We start from the raw sequence: 25,942 nt of genomic DNA, 5'->3' as shown, positions 1-25,942 counted from the left end.
TGAGTGTTTTGTGTGTACTTCATGTCGTGTAGCGTAGCTGTATTGAACGGTTGAAGCGACACTCTTTTTCTCATGAATACAGTTCAGCTCGCCGTCTCAGACTGGCCAAGATTTGACATGAGATAAGACCATCCCTCCACTTGGTCACATACCAAAACTCAATACTCAGACTACTTGCTGTCTGTGGTGAGTTGGAATTTTATGATGAATTATCTTTGCTCGAAATTCATCAAAAAAAGTTCCTTTGTGCACAGCGAGCATTCAGGCAGTTTGTTTTGGTATGCGTTTTTGTTTGGTTGTTGGTTTGTTGATTGGTATGTGACTAAGGGGAGGAATGGTCCTATCCCATCAAAAGCCTGTCCAGTTCTGAGATGGTGAACTGAATTTATCTGTTTACACGGGAAGGAGAGTGTCTTTAATGCAATATGGGCAGTCCGTGGGGTTGTTCGGTTGAAGGAGAGTGTCTTTAATGCAATATGGGCAGTCCGTGAGGTTGTTCGGTTGAAGGAGAGTGTCTTTAATGCAATATGGGCAGTCCGTGAGGTTGTTCGGTTGAAGGAGAGTGTCTTTAATGCAATATGGGCAGTCCGTGAGGTTGTTCGGTTGAAGGAGAGTGTCTTTAATGCAATATGGGCAGTCCGTGGGGTTGTTTTTACACTCCATGCTGTTGTGAGAGGGAACATGTTGACTGTGTAATGTGTCGGTTTGTTGGGATTTCATATGGCTTGTCCAACTCGCAGTGTATTCAGGAAGACAAAGCAGATAAATCAATATGGAAATCAGGTTTTATTCGGATCAACATGTGCAATCGCGGCAGGGGATAAAAGAGGATTTTCCTTGTACCAGTGTTACAATAGTAGTGCGTGCGTGCGTGCGTGTGTGTGTGTGTGTGTGTGTGTGTGTGTGTGTGTGTGTATGTGTGTGTGTGTGTGTTTGCGTGATGTTAACCTAACCTTGTTTTGTTCCTTGATTTGCACATTTACTCATGTTTATCTGGGTGATATCAAACAGATCTTCAAAATGATTTTTATTCAAGACCTGATTTAATAGCGCATTGTTGATCACATGCATAGTGTCTTTTGCTATTAATTTGGTCGCGCAGAGATCGTATGTAAGCCACTTTGTAATCAAAGTCATTGATTGAAGTAGATTTACTAACGTTGTCAGTGAAGCCTTGTCGCTACTGTATCGACTGCCTTTAAATTGCACCCGACGTATCAGTTCGTCGACTTATTTGTGACTTTCCCACGTTAATGCTTACACGACCTGCACGGTTTTTTTCATACTATGATGGGTTTGAAGATATCAAATTCAACTGGTTTTTTCTTCAAATTTGTACTTCATATGAGGTGTAGTACACCTGAAATGGCGAACGGACGTTTAGAATAAACATTTGATGATTGCACTGACATTGAACTTCAGTGTGTGAGTGTAGGGGGCGGGGGGGGGATATGTGTGTGTGTGTGTGTTTTAGAGAGAGATAGAGAGAGGGAGAGAGAGAGAGAGAGAGAGAGAGTGTGTGTGTGTGTGCGTGTGTATGTGTGTGTTGTAGAGAGAGAGAGAGAGAGTGTGTGTGTGTGTGTGTGTGTGTGTGTGTGTGTGTGTGTGTGTGTTTGAGAGAGTGTGCGTGTGTGTGTGTGTGTGTTTGAGAGAGTGTGCGTGTGTGTGTGCGTGTTTTAGAGAGAGAGAGAGAGAGAGAGTGTGTGTGTGGGTGTGTGTGCATGCGTGTTTGTGTGCGTACGCGCACGCGCACGCGTTTGTACTGTGTCTGTGAATATTGCGGTACAATCATGCAGGTTAACGTGCTCAGTAATAATCGGGAAGAACACTTTTCGCAGTGACCAACAACAACAAAAGCCAACCGTAACGCAGTTTGGTTTGAAATGAGATACAAATACACGACCACCTCTTTTGCACGCTCACCAATCTCAAAGAAAACAAAAGAGGAGCTTTCACACAGCGAATCAATCACTTCTCAACGAGAACAGACCTTGCGAACGAATCCAGATTATGTTTTTCATCCGCATGTTGATCAACCACTTACTAGTTTCCGTGGAAGTTTATTATCGAGATTAAAGGCACAGTAAGCCTCCCGTAAACCATCATAGATACGGTCAGGCTTTTACACACAGTACAAACACCCTTTCATTTAAACACTCACCGATTGAGAACATCCTAGGTGCCCTCCGTAAAGAGCGAACAATTTTCAAAGAATTTATTTTTGCGTGGTTTATCTTACCCCTGAGCCATCGTGAACCCGTGTGATCCAGTTTCTCTTTTTCACAATGTAGTCGTCAGTTAGTCATTTGAATGCGACTCGATGTGAGCTTATCTACAATAGCACGTTTTTATGCACGAAACAAACGGCTGTGGTTCACAAGAACTCTAGCGATGGCTTTTGACTGTTGAGAGGAACGGCGATATGCATAAACCGTCGTCTGCTACGACCCTTGCGTGACCCTGCTTCCGGGCTTTTCTTTTTTCAAACTTTCACAACTTCGAATTGTACTGATCTTTTCTTGATGAAAAAAGAATTCTTTTATGATTAAAGAATGTTTGTGTAACAAGCTGTCAATGTATTATTTAGATTTTAAAAGTTAGGTCTAGCGCAAGCTCCCATGGGGTCGCCTTCACGCGGCGGGAGTGTTTCCACAGAGCTACCCCACCCCTTTACTTCTCTTCTTTTGTCTTATTTCTGCCTTACCAGTCCTTTCACCTATATTTCCTTCCAAGAAAACTCTCCCTACTATTCCCTGCAGTTTTCCAATTCTTTTCTTGTTGTCTTATTTCTACCTGACTGGATCCATCACCTTTATTTCACTTACCAAAAGTCTTCTTTTCCACATCCTTATTTCTCTGCACCCCGCATGTCGTAAGAGGCGACTAACGGATTCTGTTTCTCCTTTTACCCTTGTTAAGTGGTTCTTGTATAGAATATAGTCAATGTTTGTAAAGATTTTAGTCAAGCAGTATGTAAGAAATGTTTAGTCCTTTGTACTGGAAACTTGCATTCTCCCAGTAAGGTCATATATTGTACTACGTTGCAAGCCCCTGGAGCAATTTTTTGATTAGTGCTTTTGTGAACAAGAAACACTTAACAAGTGGCTCTATCCCATCTCCCCCCTTTCCCCTATCCCATCTCCCCCCTTTCCCTCGTCGCGATATAACCTTCGTGGTTGAAAACGACGTTAAACACCAAATAAAGAAAGAAAGTCTAGCGCAAAAACGCACCACGGTCCAAAAACATTCTGATAATCATCGATTCACGGCTATCGCCAGTTTACATCGATAGAATGAGACCCGAAGGGAAGTAACTCATTTTTGACCTGAGTTCAGGATGGGTCCAAAAAGTGTTCGAGACAATCTGCAAAATTAATTCTTTAAAAATTGCTCGCTCTTTACTCGTACTGGTGAGCGTTCAAATGGAAGGGTGTTTGTACTGTGTGTAAAAGCCTGACAGTATCTGTGATGGTTTACGGGAGGCTTACTGTCCGGGCGTGATTTCCGGTATTGAATATTCATAACAGCCGTCCAGCACCAAAACGAGGCGCCATTGTTGTAGAGGAGCAAGTCCACGAAAATAAATTCTTTAAAAAATTCTCACGCTCGACAGAAAGCAGCCAGGATGTTCCCGTTCGGTGAGCGTTCAAATGGAAGTATGCTTGTACTGTTTGTAGACGTCCGGGGAGCTCTGTGATGGTTTACGGGGGGCTTACTGTGCCTTTAATCCGAGGCAACTTACAAAGTGAATAAATCATCTCGTACCGAATGCTCAAGGAAATGCTCAATAGAAGTTCAACAAATCTGCATAACAGTATGCCATTGTACTTGGCATTGAAACAACACACACTCTACCTTACGGTGCCTTCAGAAGTTCTGATGGAACACACAGGAGGAAGAAGCAGCAGCAGAAATTAATTTGCCAGGGCAACCTCCTACCCAATGTTGTGTAAGCAAGCTTTTCCTGAATCTTCGTAGCTAAAGATAAGGAGCACTTGTCCTTAGAAGATCAATGAAACTTCACATGCCTAAAGGAATAAGTCAAGTCTTCGAGCAGTGCAAGAGTCAATTCAGTTTACATTTTGTGTGTTTGAAATTCTGCGCTTGTCATTGACGATTAAGTCAGAACTAGAAAACTTGATTTTTCTTGTTTGGGTGATCTTGCAATTCTGATGGATGTGTTCAGGACTAGTTCAAAAGGAACACCATACTTTCTAACGTTTGTGTGGTGCGGTGTTGACGTGTCGTATTTGCACTTATTGCGTTGTGAACTAACGGTTAGCGGAACGTCACATCACTGCCACGCTGTACTTATACTGTAGAAATTGAGATCCACATTTCGAAAACAACAACAACAACAACAACAACAACAAAACACTTGCATTCAAGTATTATGAAATGGGCCCTGCAGAGCCAGAACCGGCAAAGGGAAAAAGGTCGCAGGGTCAAGGTCAAGGTAAAAACAGATCAAGGCCAGTGTCACCAAGGAACAAGGTTAAGCCTAGGAACAAACTCGGGCAAGTCGATCAAGACATACAATTGAATCGTCCGAGCGAAAGACCAAACGCTTCGGTGCACCAAGCTACCTCTTTCGAACATTTTGCTGACAATGTAACAGCCATAGGACTGTGCCAGATTGCGGATCGTCGAGCTAGCACTATCCGGAGAGTGATTTGGTTTGTCGTTTTCCTTGCAGCCTTGACCTTTACGACGTATCACGTGTCACAACGTGTGCACGCTTACTTCACAAAGCCTGTCAGGGTGAAGGTCAACCTCAAGGTATGTATCTGGTATCGCCTGAATGTAATACGTATGCTCGTGTTTAATTGTGTATGTCATATGGAATAACTGCTGTTTGTATTATTTGCTTGTATAACTTGGTTTATTTATTTAATTGTGTACGTCTTCTTAGACGCGATGTATGTTGAACTAGATGATTACCCGCTTCGCCGGATACCAATACCCGGCTTCGCCGGGAAGAAGTAGAGGAATACCCGGCTTCGCGGGGATGAAAGCGTTGTGGACAGTGACCTTCTAAAAAATAGTAACGGGAATATCCAGCTTCGCCGGGATGAAAGCGTTGTGGACAGTGACCTTCTAAAAATAGTAACGGGAATATGGATTGACGCCACACGAAGGAAGGGAGATAAACGCAAAACACTGGAGAAGATAAGGAAGAGTTACTGGGAATGGATCTGGGAAGATGAACAGAAAAACCAAAATCGGTTCAGCGCTGCGCGCTGAGAGCACGTGTTGAAAATTCTCATCGACCAGGTTGTGTCCGGGACCTACCTGCATAAATTTGAAGCAGATCCATCGAGAACTTTGGCCGTGCATCGCGAACACACACACACACACACACACACACACACACACACACACACACACACACACACACACACACACACACACACACACACACACACTGACAGACAGACACAAGTCGTATATATATATATATAGAAGTTCTCATCACTGTCGCATTGCTGAGTAAATTACATGCAACGAAATCATGTTTACTATTTGAAGAGGCGATGGTTCTCGAAACCTGTGACAAGCATGCACGCACGCACGCACGCACGTACGCACGCACGCACGCACTTACTTACACACACACAGACACACACACGCGCACGCACGCACGCACGTACGCATGTATGCACGCACGTACGGACGTGCACGAGCGAGCGTGCAGGTGAAGGCAGGCACACGCGCACATGATAAAAGAAAGTAAGAATGTATATATATGTTTTTACACTTTTTTCTTTTACAAACGATTGCACACATCCGATCTTTTAATTACTATTCTCAGACTTCACTGTGACTTTTGTCCTATTTATCACAGCGTCCCTCTTGGCAGCTGCGAAACCAAGAGGTGAGAATTCGACAATGAAGCCTTTCGCAGCACATAGTCAAATGTCTACCTCCCCCAGATTATTGTTATTATTGCATAATGACACGGAAGTGGGTTGTATACTCTTTTCTTTTTCTTCACAGGTAGACCATGAAATAACGTTCCCGACAGTGACGGTGTGCAGTGTCAGCTCAAACAGCCTGGAACAAGCGAATTCAACGCTCAACGTGAGTGTTGAGTGAAAGAAAAATGGACTAGACTTAAACGTGTGTTTTTGTGATTTTTCTTTTTGGTCAGCCACAGCACGTTTGAACAGTCAGATCAGCTAGATTACACAACTGTGGCTTTCAGACCAAACCAGACCAGTTCAGGGAGTGATGAAACGAGATCAAACCAGAAAAGAGTATAGACTAGAATAGACGATCGAGACGAGACGAGACGAGACGAGACTACACAATAGAAAGGTTAACAGTAGCCAGAACAGGAATTTTGCATTTAGACACCTTGCCAAATTCCTGGCCATATATAGTAAACAGGTTTTTACCTTGAGGGGTTTTAGGACTCCCCTCCACCCCCGTCCCCTTAATTAGAGGTAGTGAAGAAAGCAGGTGTGATACGATCAGCCATCAAAGCCTTCTCGCATTTTTACTGACCTATATTCAGGGGACAGAACTCAGATAAAATAATAAGGTTATCGTACTTGCTTTGGATCCTGGATGACTCAGGCATTATATACACAGTGTATACTGGACCGTATGATTGGCGTATCCCCTTTTTCGTTAAATGTTTTGCTAATACCGTGTACGTGTGTCACTTCCGAGGTACACACCAGATTTCAGCTCAATCGGCGGATAAACACCTGAGATTTGAGTGCGGACAGAAGGACAACCTGGCAAACAGACAAAGTAAATCCTATAGTCAGACATGAGACCAGCAAAGGTTCAAAAAGTAGGAAAGTGAGCCGGGGTCCAGGGGCAACGCCCCGGTAGGGGGTTCAGGGGGGCTTCGGAAAATGAATGTTAGAATTATAAAGGCCATTTTGGGGCCTCTCCTGATAGCAAAAAATGAGATCATGCCTTTTTAAAAAGCTATAAAACCCACAAGAATAATATGTTTTAGCATTGCCATTTTAAACAAAAGTGTGATTTATAACAATCACACACACACACACAAAACTTTCCCCTTATTTTTTCAGTTGCTAATGAAAGATGAAACACCCGACTACGTTCTCATCAACTAATTTCGGTGGTGCACTCGCCCTATCGCAAAAAGAAAAAAATGACAAAAGTTCGTTTGCATTTATTTTATAGAATTCTCGCGACCTGGCGAAAAAAATGTCGATGCACCTCTAGCCCTATGTATCTGCTAGTGGTACCGGTCAGTATCGTCCACAACCAACCACTCAAATCGACGTACTTTGCCGTAACCTGACCCTGGGGTCCGGAGCCAAATCGCCGACCGGATTTTTGAGTGGGCGTGGTTTGCAGCGAGAGTTATCTTTTCCTAGCTTGCCCCATGCATAGATGCTACACCAAGTCCGTATTTCACCAAGCAGTGGCCGTTGTCGCACCACGTGCACACGGCCTGACTGGGAATGGATATCTTGGTGATACTGTCGCCAATGAGCTGGCGCCTTTCTTTCTTGTTGATAGTGACAGTCACTTCTTCTGACAGCCAGTTGGCTTTCCACTTGTTTTTCACACTTTGGTGGTCGATCGTAAGAGCTTCCACAGCCCACAAAACAATACGGAATCCAGACGCCATGATGCTACCTTTTTCACCTTCGGCGTTTGGAGATCGGCAGCCAATCAAAACAACCCACAAACCGCCATCGGTGAATAATTAAGCCCCGGCAATTACTATGGGTTCACGCGAGTGCTGGGGTGCGAATGCACTGACTTCAGACGCAGACAGCTTCAGCTGAACGGTTCATACCACCACATATGGGTTCACGCGAGTGCTGGGGTGCGAATGCACTGACTTCAGACGCAGACAGCTTCAGCTGAACGGTTCATACCACCACCCCCCTCCCCCCTTTTTTCTCAACGAATTTGCATCGATCTCAAGAATGGTCTGTGAGCTAAGGAAAATATCGGAATTCCGATAAAAATCGGACCAGTCCCATATCTGAATTAGTACCCCATTTACAGGGCAGAAAAAATGGAAGAAGTGTTTCACATCACTCAGAAGCAGTTCTACTGTATTCTTTTAGCGAAGCTTATTCTACCAACACAGACACAGACACTGACGCGTGCAACGAAGTGAGACAAGACATGACAGGACAAGACAGAAAAAAACAGGACAGGACAGGACAGGGCAGGACAGGACAGGAAAAGACAGGACAGGACAGGACAGGACAGGACAGGAAAAGACAGGACAGGAAAAGACTCGACAGGAAAAGACAGGACAGGACAGGAAAAGACAGGACATGACATGACATGACAGGACATTACAGGACAGGACAGGACAAGACAGAACAGGAAAAGACAGGAAAGGACAGGACAGGAAAAGACAGGACAGGACAGGAAAAGACAGGACAGGACAGGACAGGAAAAGACAGGAAAGGACAGGACAGAAAAAGACAGGACAGGACAGGAAAAGACAGGACAGGACAGGACAATACAGGAAAAGACAGGACAGGACAGGACAGGAAAGGACAGAACAGGACAGGAAAAGACAGGACAGGACAGGAAAAGACAGGACATGACATGACATGACAGGACATTACAGGACAGGACAGGACAGGACAGGAAAAGACAGGACATGACATGACAGGACAGGACAGGAAAAGACAGGACAGGACAGGACATGACAGGACAGGACAGGAAAAGACAGGACAGGACAGGACAGGAAAGACAGGAAAGGACAGGATAGGAAAAGACAGGATAGGAAAAGACAGGATAGGAAAAGACAGGACAGGACAAGGCAGGACAGGAAAAGACAGGAAAGGACAGGACAGGAAAAGACAGGACAGGACAGGACAGAACAGGACAGTACAGGAAAAGACAGAACAGGACAGGACAGGAAAAGACAGGACAGGAAAATACAGGACAGGAGAGGACAGAAAAAGACAAGACAGAAAAAGACAGGACAGGAAAAGACAGGACAGGAAAAGACAGGAAAAGACAGGACAGGACAGGACAGAACAGGACAGGACAGGACAGGACAGGACAGGAAAAGACAGGAAAGGAAAAGACAGGACAGGAAAAGACAGGACAGAACAGGAAAAGACAGGAAAGGAAAAGACAGGACAGGAAAAGACAGGACAGGAAAAGACAGGACAGGACAGAACAGAACAGGACAGGACAGGACAGGACAGGAAAAGACAGGACAGGAAAAGACAGGACAGGAAAAGACAGGACAGGAAAAGACAGGACAGGAAAAGACAGGACAGGAAAAGACAGGACAGGAAAAGACAGGACAGGACAGGACAGGAAAGGAAAAGACAGGACAGGACAGGACAGGAAAAGACAGGACAGGACAGGACAGGACAGGAAAAGACAGGACAGGACAGGACAGGAAAAGACAGGACAGGAAAAGACAGGACAGGAAAAGACAGGACAGGACAGGACAGGAAAAGACAGGACAGGACAGGACAGGACAGGACAGGACAAGAGTTAACAAATTCAAACAAGAGCAGACCACAGACACAATAACAATAACAACACTTTATTGCTAATGGTTTAGTGTGGGGAATTGGGGTGAAAGTTTCCAAAGCCCTACCGCAAACAATATTGAATGCAAAGCAAATTGCATATATATACACACAACCCCCCCCCCCCCCCCCCCAATCCCAAAACAATCGACAAGACCGCCAAGCAAGTTTTAAACATGTTTCAAATCCCTTCACACTGTATGATACGGTGCTCTCTACTTTTTCTTGAGAAAGGGAACAGTTGGCATACTGACAGAAAGAAATTTGGTCCGCCAAACACCGCGGCCTTGGGTTTCGTGACAAAACTACCATTACTCCTTATTGTCTGTATTATTCATACTAGGAGCTACACAAATTCATTGATTTTAATCGAAACAGTGGGAAGAAGGGGGTATGAAAGAAAACGGGTTCTTTTGGCTAATGAAAAAAAGAGAAAATCTATTGTGTCCTTACATTTCTAGGAAAAGGAAAGGTACACAAGTTCAGTTTCTTTGTCCGGAGACCAGGTAGGTATTTTCAGTGCAAGATCCCTTAAAGGTCCTTGTCTACATTTTTATACCGAAATCGCCATTTGACCATTAAAATGCAGAGTTTATTATCTACAAATATCAACAATACACCACCCCCTTTCGATCAGGAAAGACGAAGCCAGTGTAGCCGTTTGAAAATTCATTGTAGTATTCCAGCGTAGTACTCATAGTAGGATATCCTTATTTGGAAAATGCCAAGGGCAAAACTCCTCTCAAATCCCGTGCATTTCGTGCGTTTAAAAAAAAGCGTGGACAGCGCTCCGGTGTCAAACTGTTGCTGCACTTGTTTGGGCGTGGCTATAAGCATAGTGACATGAATTTGATTGGAAAGGATTTTTAGGCAAAGCACATGTTCTCAGCAAACAGAAAACAAAATATTGAAGGCGTGAGTCACGCTACCCAAAAATAAAATCTTTTTTGTACATATATGTATATATATTACACTATATATATATTTTTTTTTTTCTATAACTTTTTTCCACATGGCTCATTCATTCTCTGACATAACTTTTTAGCGAAATCTAACCATAAGATTATTGAAAAAAAAGCAAAAATGTAGACGACCACCTTTAACAAGAAAATAAGAAAGTAAGCCAATAATAGTCAAAGCTCGATCAGTCAACAAAGCAAGCCCGCGATTGAAAACTGTACTGTCAGGATACAGGCAAAAAAGCAATGCTCACTTCCACTGTGTTAAATTAAAAAGATCACTTGACCTTCTAATGCGTACCGTCTGCACCTTGGCCCCTTTTTCCACTATTAACATTCATACAAATAGAGATGCACGCACGCACGCACGCACGCACGCACACACGCACGCATACACACACATATATACTCACACACACACGCACGTACATAGTACGCACGCAGGTATACACACACACACACACGCGCGCACACACACACACACACACACTCACACACACACACACTCACACACGCACACACACACACACTCACACACACACACACACACACAATCACACACGCACACAATCACACACAAGCACACACACACACACACACACACTGTGCACACACACACACACACACACACACACACACACACACACACACACACACTCACACACACACACACTCACACACGCACACACACACACACACACACTCACACACACACACACACAATCACACACGCACACACACACACACAATCACACACACACACACACACACACACACACACACACTGTGCACACACACACACACGCACACACACACACACACACACACACACACACAATCACACATATTCAAGCATCAACACTAACACTAACACGCGTTCAAGAGTAGGTTGAAGACTCAGTTCTTCCCGTAGCTGGCTGTGACTTTCATGTTCGACGCGATGTGTTGTGCCCCAAATGACATCCTTGTGTGAGAGGTGTTTTGTGTGGGCTTAATATCATTTTGTTTGGACCGAGCGATTGATGTGTACATTGTTGTTAAGTTGTTTGTTGTATGTTTATTAGGGTCTGCTAGTGTGTGATAGGGTTTATGTCCGTCTGTAGATGTTATTTTGTTCTTCTGTTAGTCCTGTGTTGACAGCTCTTCGACAAGCGCTTAGAACTGTAGACCCACGGGATGCGCGCGATATAAGCTTCTTTTTGATTGAACACTAACACCACGCAAACATCCTGACACGCTGGGCACTCACCAGTAATGAAAGGCAAACATCGTTGGGAATTACTGAGGTGAAAAACAAACCCGATGGAATACAACTATATCAAATATCATTTCCTTTGATGAAGAGGCCGGGTCAGTTTTCTTTTATTATTTCTGAACCCTTTTATAATGTTGACCGCCTAGTGACATGTTGTTGTGTGTTCAGTGCTTACTCATAATTAATGTTGCTGATCAAATGACGTTCGTTTATTGTTTTTATTTATTTTATTTATTGTATGCGATAGCAACACCGACACAACCTAGCGATAACCTTTGCAAAGGTTGTTTCGCTATTGAAATGTCTCATCACCAAGACAAACTTCGATCTTGAACGGTCACGTTACGGTGAGGGTTTTGCGATCGAGATGAAAAATATGCAACCGTCACATCAATTGAATTAGCCCGCTTTGAAAAACAAAACACTTGTGATGCTTTCTAGTTGAAATGTACTGACATTATGCATTATTCCACAAAGGCAAATGACGTAGCGGGAAAGCATATCTGAATTCTCTGAATGGCCACACACACTAATGTCGGTGAAAAAACCACCCTTAATACATTGTTTCTCAAAATCAATACCAGTCAATTGCAAATGTAAATTTTCATATGAAAATAAATCTTAGTTTTTCCCTTTTACGTATGACAAAAAACCCGAACCAAACAAAACAACTCCATGAGGCCAGCAGCTTCAAACAAACTGTAAACGGTTTTGTACTGTCTCACAAGAAGGTCATCCAAGGGCAAGTTATTCTTGATTTGTCAACTCTTGGTCAACGGGTTTCCAGCGTTCTTAGCTTGTATTGTCATTCCAGCGCTGTGCTTTTTACCAAATAAATACCATTTCAGCCATTCGTTGTGTGTTTGAATGAGAATCTGAAACAATGGACTTTTTTTTAAGTACTGGGGGCATTTTATATGTCACAATTGAACAAGAGGCGAAGCCTTCAAGGCTCACGTAAGAAATCGACAAACACAAACTCAATCACTCCGTCACACATACACACACACAGTAAGCATAGGTTTGTTTGTTTGTTTGTTTGCTTAACGCCCAGCCGACCACAAAGGGCCATATCAGGGCGGTGCTGCTTTGACATATAACGTGCGCCACACACAAGACAGAAGTCGCAGCACAGGCTTCATGTCTCACCCAGTCACATTATTCTGACACCGGACCAACCAGTTCTAACACTAACCCCATAATGCCAGACGCCAGGCGGAGCAGCCACTAGATTGCCAATTTTAAAGTCTTAGGCATGACCCGGCCGGGGGTAAGCATAGGTGACACGTGCAAGAGTGCGAGACACTAGATCTAGATCATTCTGTCTGTCTGTAGCCTACTTACGGGGACACGACTGCCAGATGGCCAGATCGACACTGCGCTTTCGACAGCGCTTCCTCGCGCAGACACTGGAAACACGCTGTGCAGATTAACCTGTAGGAAATCTCCTTTGGTATCTTCTTTATCTATTTTTCTGGAGCTACGAAACCGAACAATGTGAAATCATGAGTCGTCTTCTCCGAATCGGCGAACTGCAGCTCGGTGATAACTGTATCTATACCACAATCCTTCACGCGATCTGACCTAATCTTGACCCCTGACCTGGTCTACATACCACACACGACACAAACCAGTCAGCTTTTTTTACCCCCCCCAAAACCCACCACCACCCGTTTTCTTTGGATACACACTTTAACTACATACGTGCCGAATAATGTTGATCATTGCTTCAATATTTTGAAGCTGTTGCTTGAATAATAACCAGGTAAAATTAGTATTTCGGTGTTCAGTTAAATGTTAAAGTTTCTGCCACAGACATACATACATACGCACGCACGCACGCACGCACGCACGCACGCACAGACAGACAAAAGTTAGCATCGCATAGGCTACACTTACGTGAGCCAAAAAGCGTTTCCGATTGAAAACGACGTCGATAGCTTTAACAAAACAAAAAACAAAAAATTACTTAGCAAAACACATGCTGGTAGAATCTTCCCCAAAACGTGTGCACCTGCACTAAGAACAAATGCAGCATGTCTTTCACCAAAGAAGTAATATAAGAATTATGAGAAGAAAAAAACTGGTGTAGAAATGTGTCGTGACAGTGTCGGCAACTGAATTCTTTTGACAACACTAGTTTATTATGAAACTCCGATATGACTACTACATAAACTGACATTTTGAGGTGGGAAAGCTATCACTGGTTTCCTTATGGGCACGCCTTGTAGATGTGATGAATACAATGTAAACACTGGTCCATGCCGTATCGTAGTCGATCATCTTTAACAAACAAACAGGTTCTTAATGGAAGGTAGAAGGAAACCGCCACGCACGGGCAGTTCAGTAACGCTTTGTTTGATATTCCCTTCCTGACATGGTGTTGGAACGTTGTCACTTTCCTTGTGAATTCGCAGGTGTGAGGGGGGGGGGGGGGGGGCGTGGGCAGGATGGGGGGGGGGGAGGAGGGAGGGGGCCTTTGTGTCTGATTCTGAGGAGAAATAACCTTGTTTTCGTGCCCATATAAACCTTCATACACTTTTCAATTCGCGTTTGCGTGGATTCATTCGTATACTTTCCTCGTAGATTCGTAAATCAGGCTTTGTGTCTGATTCTGAGTAGAAATAAACTTCATGTTTCCGTGCCCATATAAAGCTTCATACACTTTTCAATTCACGTTTGCGTGGATTCATTCGTATACTTTCATAAGTGTTTTCTAGATTGTTTTCGTGCTGATTTAGAATTATTACGAATAAAATGTCATACAGTAATTTCACGGTCAGCAGCAAGAGCGATCTTCCCTTCTCCGGGTTTACTGTCATGGAACCGTACCTTGTCAATATTGTACAGAAGGAAAGCAAACTTCGGCAACATTATCCTCTGAGTCTTAGACTTGGTCTGCAATGTTGTTTACCTTCACAACATCGATTTGATCGATCGGTTTTCATTAACGCGCCAGCTTCTACCATAGCACCACAAAGGAGAGAACAAATTGGCATAACCTTCAGAGAAATCCAGCGTCAGTCAGGCTTGGCCAATCAGAGCAAACATTCTGCGGCTCGTTTTGCATATTTGACGAGATTGGTATTCGGTCTGCAATAACCCAGGACAGGCGAGAAGAAGGCGAGCAAACTCCGTCAATAGCTCGCCATAGAAGAAAATGAGGAGCTTTGAGGAGTATAGAATCGCGCTATTCTGCCTTTGAGGTGACTTTGCTGTAAATGGACGGCCGGCGGAAATTAGTTTTATCCCGTTCGTTAAACAATAACAGATTTCCATTTTCTGCTATTGATATTGTATTTACCTTACCTAAAGGCGCTCTTTACTCTGCGCACACTTTCCATTGAAGATGAGGAGTTTCGAAGCTGTACATGTGATTGGTGGAAAGGAGTGTTAATCTTCATCAGAGTTGTGTACAGCGAATTCTGTACGGGCGTGTCAGACAGGCTTCAGTGTTTATCAAGTTTTCCCACTTGACTCAAAGTGCGTATTAAAGTAAAACAAATTAGAGAAAAACAAGAACAACTCGACTAAATGTAAAACAGAAGTGAAAACAAATTGGACATAAAAAACAAGGAAAGTACAAAAGTAAGAGAGGAAAAAGGACAACAAAAGGGGGGGAAAAGGAGACAGAAAGTGCAGCAACGACGAGAATACAAGGGTGAACACTGCACACGTTGTAACAAAGATGAAGAAGAGCACCAAAGTCAGCTCCATCTGGACAACCACCTCAAGGGATGCCACAAAACCAGGGATACCCTTCAACAAAAACAACATCCGGAATGTCCAACCATGGCCCTCCGCCACCAGCCTCAGAGAGAAACCCTCCACGAACACTGCCTCCGAAAAGGACAAACTCTCTCTGGCCGACTTGGAGGAAGAACTGGAAAAGGACACAAAGGACGTGTCACTGGTGGACCAGGAAGAGCGCAAGCAGAAGAAGACATCGAAAGCGTCATGGGCCGACGTCGTGAAGAACCTGAACCTCAGTGACAAGGCTTTCTCGGAGACCGTGTCCATGCAAGGCCTGGGTCCCATCTTTGACCCAAGGTCCAGCCTGAAGAGGAAATGTGTGTGGTTCACCATCGTCTTCGTGGCCATCCTCTTCACCACCTTCAACATCTACACCCAGATCGTCATGTACGTCGACCGGCCCATCACGGTGCGCGTGGACTTCAAGAAGGCCAGCGACCTGCAGTTCCCCAGCATCACCATCTGCAACAACAACTTCGCTGCCTACAACGCCACGGCGGGCTTTGTCAACGGCGTGCAGACTCTCAAGATCGTGAAGCCTTTGTTGTTCACCACTGCGGACAACAGCTCAGCCGATTTCTCGGCGTACAACTTCACAAAGTACCACATTGTGGGCTGGGAGGTGTTCTTTGCCCTGCTGTCGCAGGATATGAACGACATGCTGTTGATGGTATGTTCCTTTGAACGTGACTTGGTACCAACATTTTTCAGCTTTTTGTAATTTACTGACGTGTTTGTGATGAGTGCACCGTGGAAATTATATGCCTTTTACAAACAATAATCTCTGTTCCGTTCTTCCTCTTTCCATTTGTACTGCCTTGAGCTGACACTAAAAAGGCAGACGTCTGCTTGACAACTAAGTAACTACGTAGCGAAGTAACTAAGTAACTAACTAAGTAACTACGTAGCGAAGTAACTAAGTAACTAACTAAGTAACTAACTAACTAGCTAACTAACTTAGTCCCTGACTGACTGACTACCTGACTGACTGACTGACTGGCTGAGTAACTTACAGACGGGATGACTAACTGACGGACTGACTGACTGACTGACTGACTGACTAACTAAATCACTGACAGACGGTCTGACTAAATGACGGGCGGACTGACTAACTAACTGGCAGACTGACCGACTGACTGTTTCTCTCAATTTACCTTTCATGCAGATAGTTGGTGCGTCTTTGTCTCTTTTAAGTTGTGGCATAAGCTTGTCGGCTAATAATTAGTTACTGTTGGTTGCAGTGCAAGTGGGAGCAAAGTCCATGCAGTCTAGCCAACTTCACTCCAGTCTTCACAGACATGGGACTTTGCTACTCTTTTAATGGTGAGTAATTAGTCTCTTTGGTGAACTGTTCTTGTTTCACCGTGAAATAATTGTAATTCTGTGGTTCATTTTGAACCCTCATGTATAGCTTTAAAAAAAAATAAAAAAAATAAAGAGAGATAGAGAGATAGAGAGAGAGAGAGAGACAGACAGACAGACAGACAGACAGACAGACAGACAGACAGACAGACAGACAGACACAGAGACCGATCCAGAGTGGGATAGAGCGTTTTCACTGAGTCAACTTCTTCCTTTTTTGTTAAATAGAATTATGGGAACAACAACAACAACAACACACACACACACACACACACACGCACACACACACCCACACACACACCCACACACACACACACACACACATACGCACACACACGCACATACACGCAAACAAACACACAAACTACTAGACATAGCAAAGGTGAATGAAATAGCCGTAACGATAGAGTAACTGTAATGAAGAAAAAAAAATTGTCCATCATATGAGTACATGTCCAGGCCAGGTATTAAGGATAAGCGGAAAGAAGCCCCCCCCCCCCCCCCAAAAAAAAAAAAAAAAAAAAAAAAACGGGCAAAAAAAAAAGAAGAAGGGTTGCAGCAGCCTGCATGCAACTGAGGTAAAAAACAAACAAAAAAACTTCTTCCTTTTCCTTGTCGGGGATGGCGTGTCCACAGTGAATGGAAGCCTGGCGGCTCGAGAGGCGGGGAGGTCGTTCGGACTGAAGCTGACTCTGGACGCCAAGCAGGACGACTACCTGAGGAGCATGGACCATTACTACGGAGCGGGATTCAGGGTAAGCACGTAAACCTTTCTAAGCAGTAAAGATGTATTACTGTCCTGGATTTGAAAAGAAGTAGTAGTAGAAGAAGAAGAAAGAAGAAAGAAGAACAAGAACAAGAACAAGAACAACAACAACAACAACAACAACAACAACAACAACAACAACAACGAGATGATGAAGAAGATGATGAAGAAGAAGGAAGAAGAAGAAGAAGAAGAAAAAGAAGAAGATGAAGAAGAAGGTGTTATGGAGTGGTATAGCCCGGTTTTTAGACAATCATAAATGCCTCTACACAACTCTATAAATTTAGTATTTGTTTACAGACTTGAATGTAATCTGAATAGTTGTCCGCTACAGTAGCTTACAAGGCACAAGCGCACACTCACTCACACACGCAAAAACCTGGTGTTAAATGGATCTTGACACTGCCAAGACTAATTATTATTGTTTACAAAGCTTTTTACATCACAAAATCATTTCCGGGCTTCGACCAGTACCCTAGGCCGACAACACCGCAAGAAACTCTACAGTCCAAGACGCAGACACCTTTTGGCTCAAACAAAGCAGCTTAACAGGTAAGACGAATAGGTATTCTACTGTACGTTACCCTACTGCCATCTTTCGGCCCTCAAGATGTTGGTATGGCTGTAAGTCCTTCAGACGACTGACAAGGATGCACCAGTCCTCACGACACCGCAACCATTGCTTGACGTAGTCCTTGATCCTTCCAGTTCGTCTCGGCGGCTAACTGTAGAACCCTGCCAGCTCTCCATGCCATGGTCATGTCCACCAAGCCGCAGTTGACTGGTTCAGTTCAGCCTCCGGCGATGAAAACCCCCCAGTTGGAACACTGTAAAGTTTATAGTCCATAAGTCAACTTGTCTTTAGTTTCTTTCACTCGCACAATAAAAATACTCACTCGTCCAACATATTAAGCTGCACGAGCCAATATAATTATTTACACGTTAATTCCTGTTTTCTAAAGCCAAGAAAACGTTACGTAAAACCCTCACATGTTTAAGCAGTGTAGCACAATAGCTTAGGCCTACACAATAACGTTAAACACAGAACCAGTCACTCTTCTCACATACGACAACATGACATGAAAATATAACCGGTTTCAAACATACCTCAAAAGAGTGTAAAGCCAACATTTAGTACAGTCGCCGGCCTGGCATGAATATGAAAATGGAAGATATCATGTAAGCTGATAGGGAAAGTTCGTCAGTCTTCATCCTTCTTCAGTCAGATACCTAAAACAGGAGCCCGTCTGCTAAAGTGTTACGAAAAACATGAGTCGAGCTTGGCTCCTTGACGGCGACTGATTTTACAAAGTCGTTCTTGCTATGACATTGCCAGTGAGCTGTCGTCTGCATTACTTGCACGTGAAAAACCTTGTCAGTTACACAAAGGTTCAACTGCGGTCAACGTGACGGTATGCAGCCTATAGCCCTTTCCAATGTCTGACCATCGCTATAGTCTATTCTATTTACAACAATACACATTAGGCCAAAAATACGAGTAAACCGCTTCGTAACAGAAGGAAGAAGAAGAAGAAGAAGAAGAAGAAGAAGAAGAAGAAGAAGAAGAAGAAGAAGAAAAAAAAAAAAGGAGAACAAGAACAAGAACAAGAAAAACAAAACTTAAGAAGAAGAAAAGGAAGAAGTAAAATTTAAGCGCAGTGTTGTTTAAAAAAATTCAATTTTATGCTGTTTCTGATATGTATTTTTGTTATCAGGTGGTGGTCCATGCCCATGGGGTGCCGCCCATCATGTCGGAGAGAGGCGTGGCCGTATCGCCAGGGCTGCACAATTTCCTGGCCATTGACGTCAAACAGGTACGCCGGTTCCTGCATGTACTGTGAAGGCGGCCCTTCATTGAGCATCAAGTCTTTTTACCGAACCCTCACTGCTAAAGCTTCGTGCGGCTAGCTTCGCGAAGTCTTTTTACCGAACCCTCACTGCTAAAGCTTTGTGCAGCTAGCTTCGCGAAGTCTTTGTACCGAAATATCAGTGCTAAAGCTTTGTGCAGCTAGCTTCGCGAAGTCTTTGTACCGAAATATCAGTGCTAAAGCTTTGTGCAGCTAGCTTCGTGAAGTCTTTGTACCGAAATATCAGTGCTAAAGCTTTGTGCAGCTAGCTTCGTGAAGTCTTTGTACCGAACCCTCACTGCTAAAGCTTTGTGCAGCTAGCTTCGCGAAGTCTTTGTACCGAAATATCAGTGCTAAAGCTTTGTGCAGCTAGCTTCGCGAAGTCTTTGTACCGAACCCTCACTGCTAAAGCTTCGTGCGGCTAGCTTCGCGAAGTCTTTTTACCGAACCCTCACTGCTAAAGCTTCGTGCGGCTAGCTTCGCGAAGAATAGTTTGCGCAGTCGACTTTGCCCAGTTAAGGACAGGCTTAAGGTCTTGTATGCTAATTTTATGCAAGTGAAGTGAGAAAGGCTGTATCCCTCTCCCCCGACGTTCATTTCACCCCCTCCCCCCTGTGTGGACCCATAATTTTAAAGAAGACAACTGCGAAGGCTCTAACAAAAAAAGTAAGCAATATTTCATTGTGTGTTAAACGGAGAATGGCTCAAACATCATCGACTCGTCTGAAATAGAAGTTTCCCGGAAATAACTCTGTCAGGATTATCGAGCGTTGTCAGTGGAAGAGTTACGCCCCGTTTAAGAATAGTGAGTCAAACAATAGCACGTGGTCAAAACCAGAAATCGCAGCGTATAACAGACTTTGATGTGTATGCAAAATTGTGTCCGCTAGACCTTGGACTATCAAGAGTTGACCTTGTCATTTTTTGCGCCGTTATAGCTGAAGAACGCCGAGCCGTCCATCAGTCAGTGCGGCTCCAAAGAGTTGAAGTACTACCGGACGACTTACTCCACTGAAGCTTGTCGACTCGAATGCCGCACTGACGTCATCAGTGACACGTGTGGGTGTCGTGACCTCTACATGCCGAACACTGACGTCAGAATCTGCGACCCGCCTGAGTTTCATACCTGCCTCTACCCCACGCTAGATGAATACCTGAAGGTATGTTGTTATTGTTATTGTTGTTAAATGATGTTGTTGTTGTTGTTGTGATTAACCCCCCAGTGACTTTTAATATTGAATGAGAAGATTATATTATCTGCCGAAAGGATGGTTAGATGGCATGCAGTTTATGAAGGGAACAGGTTATTTGTTAGGAGACGCCGTCTTTTTTCTCCCAAAGCATCACAAGAAAGCTTATCACGCAACCTATCCCAGTTTAAATGCGCCATTAAAATCAATAACAACGTCATCTTTGACCTATAGTTCTTGTTACAATACTTCTGAATGCGAGGTGTGCGAGGTAAGCAAGTGCGAGCAACCAGTTGAGATAGGTGCAGTCAAGTTTTTACTGACCACTCTCTTAATTTCAGAGTGTGAGGGAACACAGCAATAAACACAAGGACACACTCTCAGCCTCTGTTCTCTTATCCCTTTCTCTCTTTTAAGTGGCAAACTTTCTTAAGACTTCAAACAAACAAAATGCAGTGTGAAGGAACACTGCAATCAACACAAGCACACATTCTCAGCCTCTTTTCTCTGATCCCTAGCTTTTTCTCTTTAAAGTGGCAAACTTTCTCAAGACGTTTTAAAATAAGTTCAGGTCGGTGCAGTGTCCCTTCACTAGAAGGGTCAAGGAGGGGCGCAAGGGATGTTCATAAGAGTCGCGATGTTTTCTCTTACTTCCTTACCTCTTTTATTTTCAACGTGAGAGCTTATTCTAGCACCTATTGAAATGAATATAACCATTCATCAACGTGGAACCTATGTCAGTACACCATAAGACATTAAAATCAATATAAAAAAATCTTCGTCATGAAATGTTTCTTCCTCATAAATATGAATTACATCTTGAGAAAAAAAAGGAAGCAATAAGCCGGCCAACCTACCAACTTACCAACAGTCTACCAACCATCTCACCCGCCCACAAACCCAAACCTAACAAGCAACCAACCAGTCATCAAATCAACTAATAAAATAAAATCAAAATACACAAAAACACAGCACACGCACGCACGCACACACACACACACGCGCACACACACACACTCACACACATACATACACACACTACACAATGCGCACACACACACACACAACCACCCCCCCCCTCTCACCCCACCTCACCCCCCCCCCCACACACAACCTGCACATCAACAACGATAACTACATATGTCTGCCACTTGAACTCTTCTCCCATCAGAGTGGAAACCACTGCGAAGACCTATGCCCGGAGCCGTGCCAGGAGAACCTGTACCGCGTCACACCGTCCTCCAACCCCCTCTCAGACCGCTTCTTGGACGAGTTCTCCACCGTCATGGGCCAGGATCCCCAGTACTGGCGCAGCAACCTCGTGCACCTGGAGATCTACCTCACCTCCATGACCTACGAGAAGGTGGAGAAGCAGCTGGGCTACACGCTGCTGCAGCTCTTCTGTGACGTGGGGGGAGCCTTCGGTCTGCTGCTGGGGGCCAGCATCCTCACCCTGCTGGAGATCGTCGACTTCTTCCTCTGCAGGATCTCTGCTGGTGGGAACGGTGTGGTGAACAGTGCGGGAAAGAGATAGTATGTAGAGACAGAGATCTCTGCTGGTGGGAACGGTGTGGTGAACGGTGCGGGAAAGAGATAGTATGTAGAGACAGAGATCTCTGCTGGTGGGAACGGTGTGGTGAACGGTGCGGGAAAGAGATAGTATGTAGAGACAGATTGTTGACTTTATTTTCTCTGTATGATCTCTGCTGGTTGGAATGGTGTGGTGAACGGTGCGTGAAAGAGATAGTATGTAGAGACAGAGATCTCTGCTGGTGGGAACGGTGTGGTGAACGGTGCGGGAAAGAGATAGTATGTAGAGACAGAGATTGTTGACTTTATTTTCTCTGTGTGATCTCTGCTGGTGGTAATGGTGTGGTGAACGGTGCGGGAAAGAGATAGTATGTAGAGACAGAGATCTCTGCTGGTGGGAACGGTGTGGTGAACGGTGCGGGAAAGAGATAGTATGTAGAGACAGAGATTGTTGACTTTATTTTCTCTGTGTGATCTCTGCTGGTTGGAATGGTGTGGTGAACGGTGCGTGAAAGAGATAGTATGTAGAGACAGAGATCTCTGCTGGTGGGAACGGTGTGGTGAACGGTGCGGGAAAGAGATAGTATGTAGAGACAGAGATTGTTGACTTTATTTTCTCTGTGTGATCTCTGCTGGTGGTAATGGTGTGGTGAACGGTGCGGGAAAGAGAAAGGATGTGGAGACAGATCTCTGCTGGTGGGAACGGTGTGGTGAACGGTGCGGGAAAGAGATAGTATGTAGAGACAGAGATTGTTGACTTTATTTTCTCTGTGTGATCTCTGCTGGTTGGAATGGTGTGGTGAACGGTGCGTGAAAGAGATAGGATGTGGAGACAGAGATCGTGGACTTATGTCTCTGCATGAGCTCTGCTGGTGGTGACAATGGTTCGTTGAATGGTGCAAGAAAACGAAAGAATGTAGAGACAGATATCGTAAACTTTTTTCTGTGCAGGATCTCCTTTGGTTATGATAAAAGGGGGAACGGTGCAATACAGAACTAGAACACAGAGACAGAGATCGTGTACACACACGCACCGATGACCCTCGGAAGCGCCATGCCGAGAACCTGTAGAGCGAAATCGAACTTTGTCAGCGATAAAGGCTACTATACAAACACGGAATTAACCTCACTGTGGAGAAAGTGATGCAAGAAGACAGCATTCCCAGAGAGGACAATGAGCTTGTAAAAAAGAGAGGCATTGCGCAAGACCATGCGCGAGGATTCAGAGAGCGAAAGGTGAAGCTGATTTTCCTCCTTTATGATCCAGCTAGTGGTCTTAGTATGACGGCTTACTAGTGCCAAAACTTAGGGTTACCATTTTCACGTGACAATTAGTAATTAACGGTGTTATTACTAATTTTCATGTTTGCCTCGTTTTCGGTCACAGTAGTCGGACTTTAAGAGTCCGCACTGAGAGGCTTCAACATTCGGCAAACGATCACTCTCACACTATTTCTGAAATATCTTTTAATAGAAGGCCTTATCGAGCAAGTTATCCGACGGGAAGATGCATGTCACAGTTTTCTGCAATAGCGCTTTCCTTAACGTTGTTTTGGGTATCTTAGAAAAGAATAATCGACCCCGAAAACTTTCGATTCGAAGCTGTTCGTAGCATACGGACTTTTGATCGGCTGTGGTCTCACACTTTGTTTGTTTGTTTGTTTGTTTGTTTATTTGTTGCTTAACGTCCAGCCGACTACGCAGAGCCATATCAGGACGAGGAAGGGGGGGATGAAGGGGGCCACTTGTCAAGCGATTCCTGTTTACAAATGCACTAACCCATTACTTGTGTCCCAGCAGGCTTTAGTAAAACTAAATTAATACCTACTGGAAGATTACCAGTTTCCAGTATGTTAAAATAGGCTTAACCTATCTACTGCTGGACTTACATCAGAACACTAACAGATTAAACTATACATGAATCGCGAGACAAGCGGCAAGAGAAGAGATTTTTGGAAAAAATACAGGTGAATGAGCAAGAAGGCAGAAAAAAGAAAAGAATTCATGAAGAAAAAGAGAGCATGACAGGAAAGAGGAACCAAAAATCTACCTAACAGCAAACTAGAAAGCTCCTGCGGTTCCAAAAACAGGAGGGGCCTTTAATTTCATAACCGCAGTGCCCCACTGCGGGAGTCTCACACTTTCACAAATATCTTTCAATATAATTCCTTATTCGACAAGTTGTCGGACAGACAGCCGTACCTTATATTTGTTTCCACTACCACACTCATAAATTTGCTTTGTAGTGTATTAGTGAAGGACAATTGATCCGAAAATGTTCGAACTGAGAGAGGAAAAATGGCCGCCGGCCGGACATGTGCTAAAGGTCCGACCACTAGCAGGCGGATCTCTTCGGTCGAGAGCGGCACACACTTTCACAAATATCTTTCGATAGAATTCGTTATTCAACAAGTTGTCGGACAGACAGTTGTATGTCACGGTTATGTACACATGCGCTCAGCTCTTATTGTTAATTAGAATATTAAACTAGACTTACGCTAGGAAGTTGAAGTTTAATTGAAATTATTGAGTCTATTGACAGGAACGGATTGTTTGTTTGTTTGTTTGTTTATTTGTTGCTTAACGTCCAGCCGACTACACAGAGCCATATCAGGACGAGGAAGGGGGGGATGAAGGGGGCCACTTGTCAAGCGATTCCTGTTTACAAATGCACTAACCCATTACTTGTGTCCCAGCAGGCTTTAGTAAAACTAAATTAATACCTACTGGAAGATTACCAGTTTCCAGTATGTTAAAATAGGCTTAACCTATCTACTGCTGGACTTACATCAGAACACTAACAGATTAAACTATACATGAATCGCGAGACAAGCGGCAAGAGAAGAGATTTTTGGAAAAAATACAGGTGAATGAGCAAGAAGGCAGAAAAAAGAAAAGAATTCATGAAGAAAAAGAGAGCATGACAGGAAAGAGGAACCAAAAATCTACCTAACAGCAAACTAGAAAGCTCCTGCGGTTCCAAAAACAGGAGGGGCCTTTAATTTCATAACCGCAGTGCCCCACTGCGGGAGACAGAACGGAGGAGTTACGTGAGTATTGCGCGCGCATGAGCAAGAAGTCAATGTTAAGAGCTGTGTGTGGTCACTAGACTGACGACTTATAGGGAGGGTCAGTTTATTGAATCATTATAAATCTACTGACAAGGGAGGGACGTAACTACTCCGTTCCTCAATCAATCAATCAATCAATCAATGAGGCTTATATCGCGCATATTCCGTGGGTACAGTTCTAGGCGCTCTGCAGTGATGCCGTGTGAGATGAAATTTTATACGGCCAGTAGATTGCAGCCATTTCGGCGCATATTTACCTTTCACGGCCTATTATTCCAAGTCACACGGGTATAGGTAGACAATTATTAACTGTGCCTAAGCAATTTTGCCAGGAAAGACCCTTTTGTCAATCGTGGGATCTTTAACGTGCACACCCAATGTAGTGTACACGGGGGGAGGTTCGGACACCGAAGAGAGTCTGCACACAAAGTTGACTCTGTGAAATAAATTTCCGCCGGAACACCGCCTGGGATCGAACTCACGCTGATAGCGGCCAACTGAATACAAATCCAGCGCGCTACCAACTGAGCTATATCCCCGCCCCGTTCCTGTCAATAGACTCTTAATAATTTCAATTAAACTTCAACTTCCTAGCGTAAGTCTAGTTTAATTTTCTAATTATTAGTCATCTATTGACTACGTCACTACGTAGTCACGGGAGACTTCAAAAACAGTCTATGTGAACTCACACTCAATCAGA

General features: G+C 44.1%; 1 protein-coding gene and 1 long non-coding RNA gene across 2 annotated transcripts; one reads left to right on the top strand and one right to left on the bottom strand.

Moving 5' to 3' along the window:
- Nucleotides 1-15,411: 15,411 nt before the first annotated feature.
- Nucleotides 15,412-22,306, top strand: LOC138957240 (acid-sensing ion channel 3-like). Its single transcript, XM_070328386.1, has 6 exons — nucleotides 15,412-16,146; nucleotides 16,718-16,799; nucleotides 17,475-17,593; nucleotides 19,320-19,418; nucleotides 20,390-20,611; nucleotides 21,813-22,306. Exons 1-6 carry the CDS (start codon nucleotides 15,412-15,414, stop codon nucleotides 22,173-22,175), a joined length of 1,620 nt encoding a protein of 539 aa, XP_070184487.1. The 3' UTR covers nucleotides 22,176-22,306.
- LOC138957237 (uncharacterized) lies at nucleotides 17,990-19,116 on the bottom strand. The gene is made up of 2 exons (XR_011452971.1): nucleotides 18,712-19,116; nucleotides 17,990-18,431 (listed from the first exon to the last, which is right to left on the bottom strand). It is a non-coding gene; the product is annotated as an uncharacterized lncRNA (long non-coding RNA).
- Nucleotides 22,307-25,942: the final 3,636 nt, after the last annotated feature.

This window comes from Littorina saxatilis, unplaced genomic scaffold (genome assembly GCF_037325665.1).
Source record: "Littorina saxatilis isolate snail1 unplaced genomic scaffold, US_GU_Lsax_2.0 scaffold_864, whole genome shotgun sequence".
Taxonomy (NCBI): domain Eukaryota; kingdom Metazoa; phylum Mollusca; class Gastropoda; order Littorinimorpha; family Littorinidae; genus Littorina; species Littorina saxatilis.
The sequence above is the reverse complement of the archived record's forward strand: the minus strand, read 5'-3'. Positions and strand labels throughout refer to the sequence as shown.

Bases quoted from the DNA above. Each gene is read 5' to 3' on its own strand.
- LOC138957240 (XM_070328386.1), top strand. From the start codon at position 15,412: ATGAAGAAGAGCACCAAAGTCAGCTCCATCTGGACAACCACCTCAAGG. The intron at 17,594-19,319 runs GTAAGCACGTAA...TTTTGTTATCAG, and splicing joins ACTACGGAGCGGGATTCAGG to GTGGTGGTCCATGCCCATGG. The intron at 19,419-20,389 runs GTACGCCGGTTC...GCGCCGTTATAG, and splicing joins TGGCCATTGACGTCAAACAG to CTGAAGAACGCCGAGCCGTC.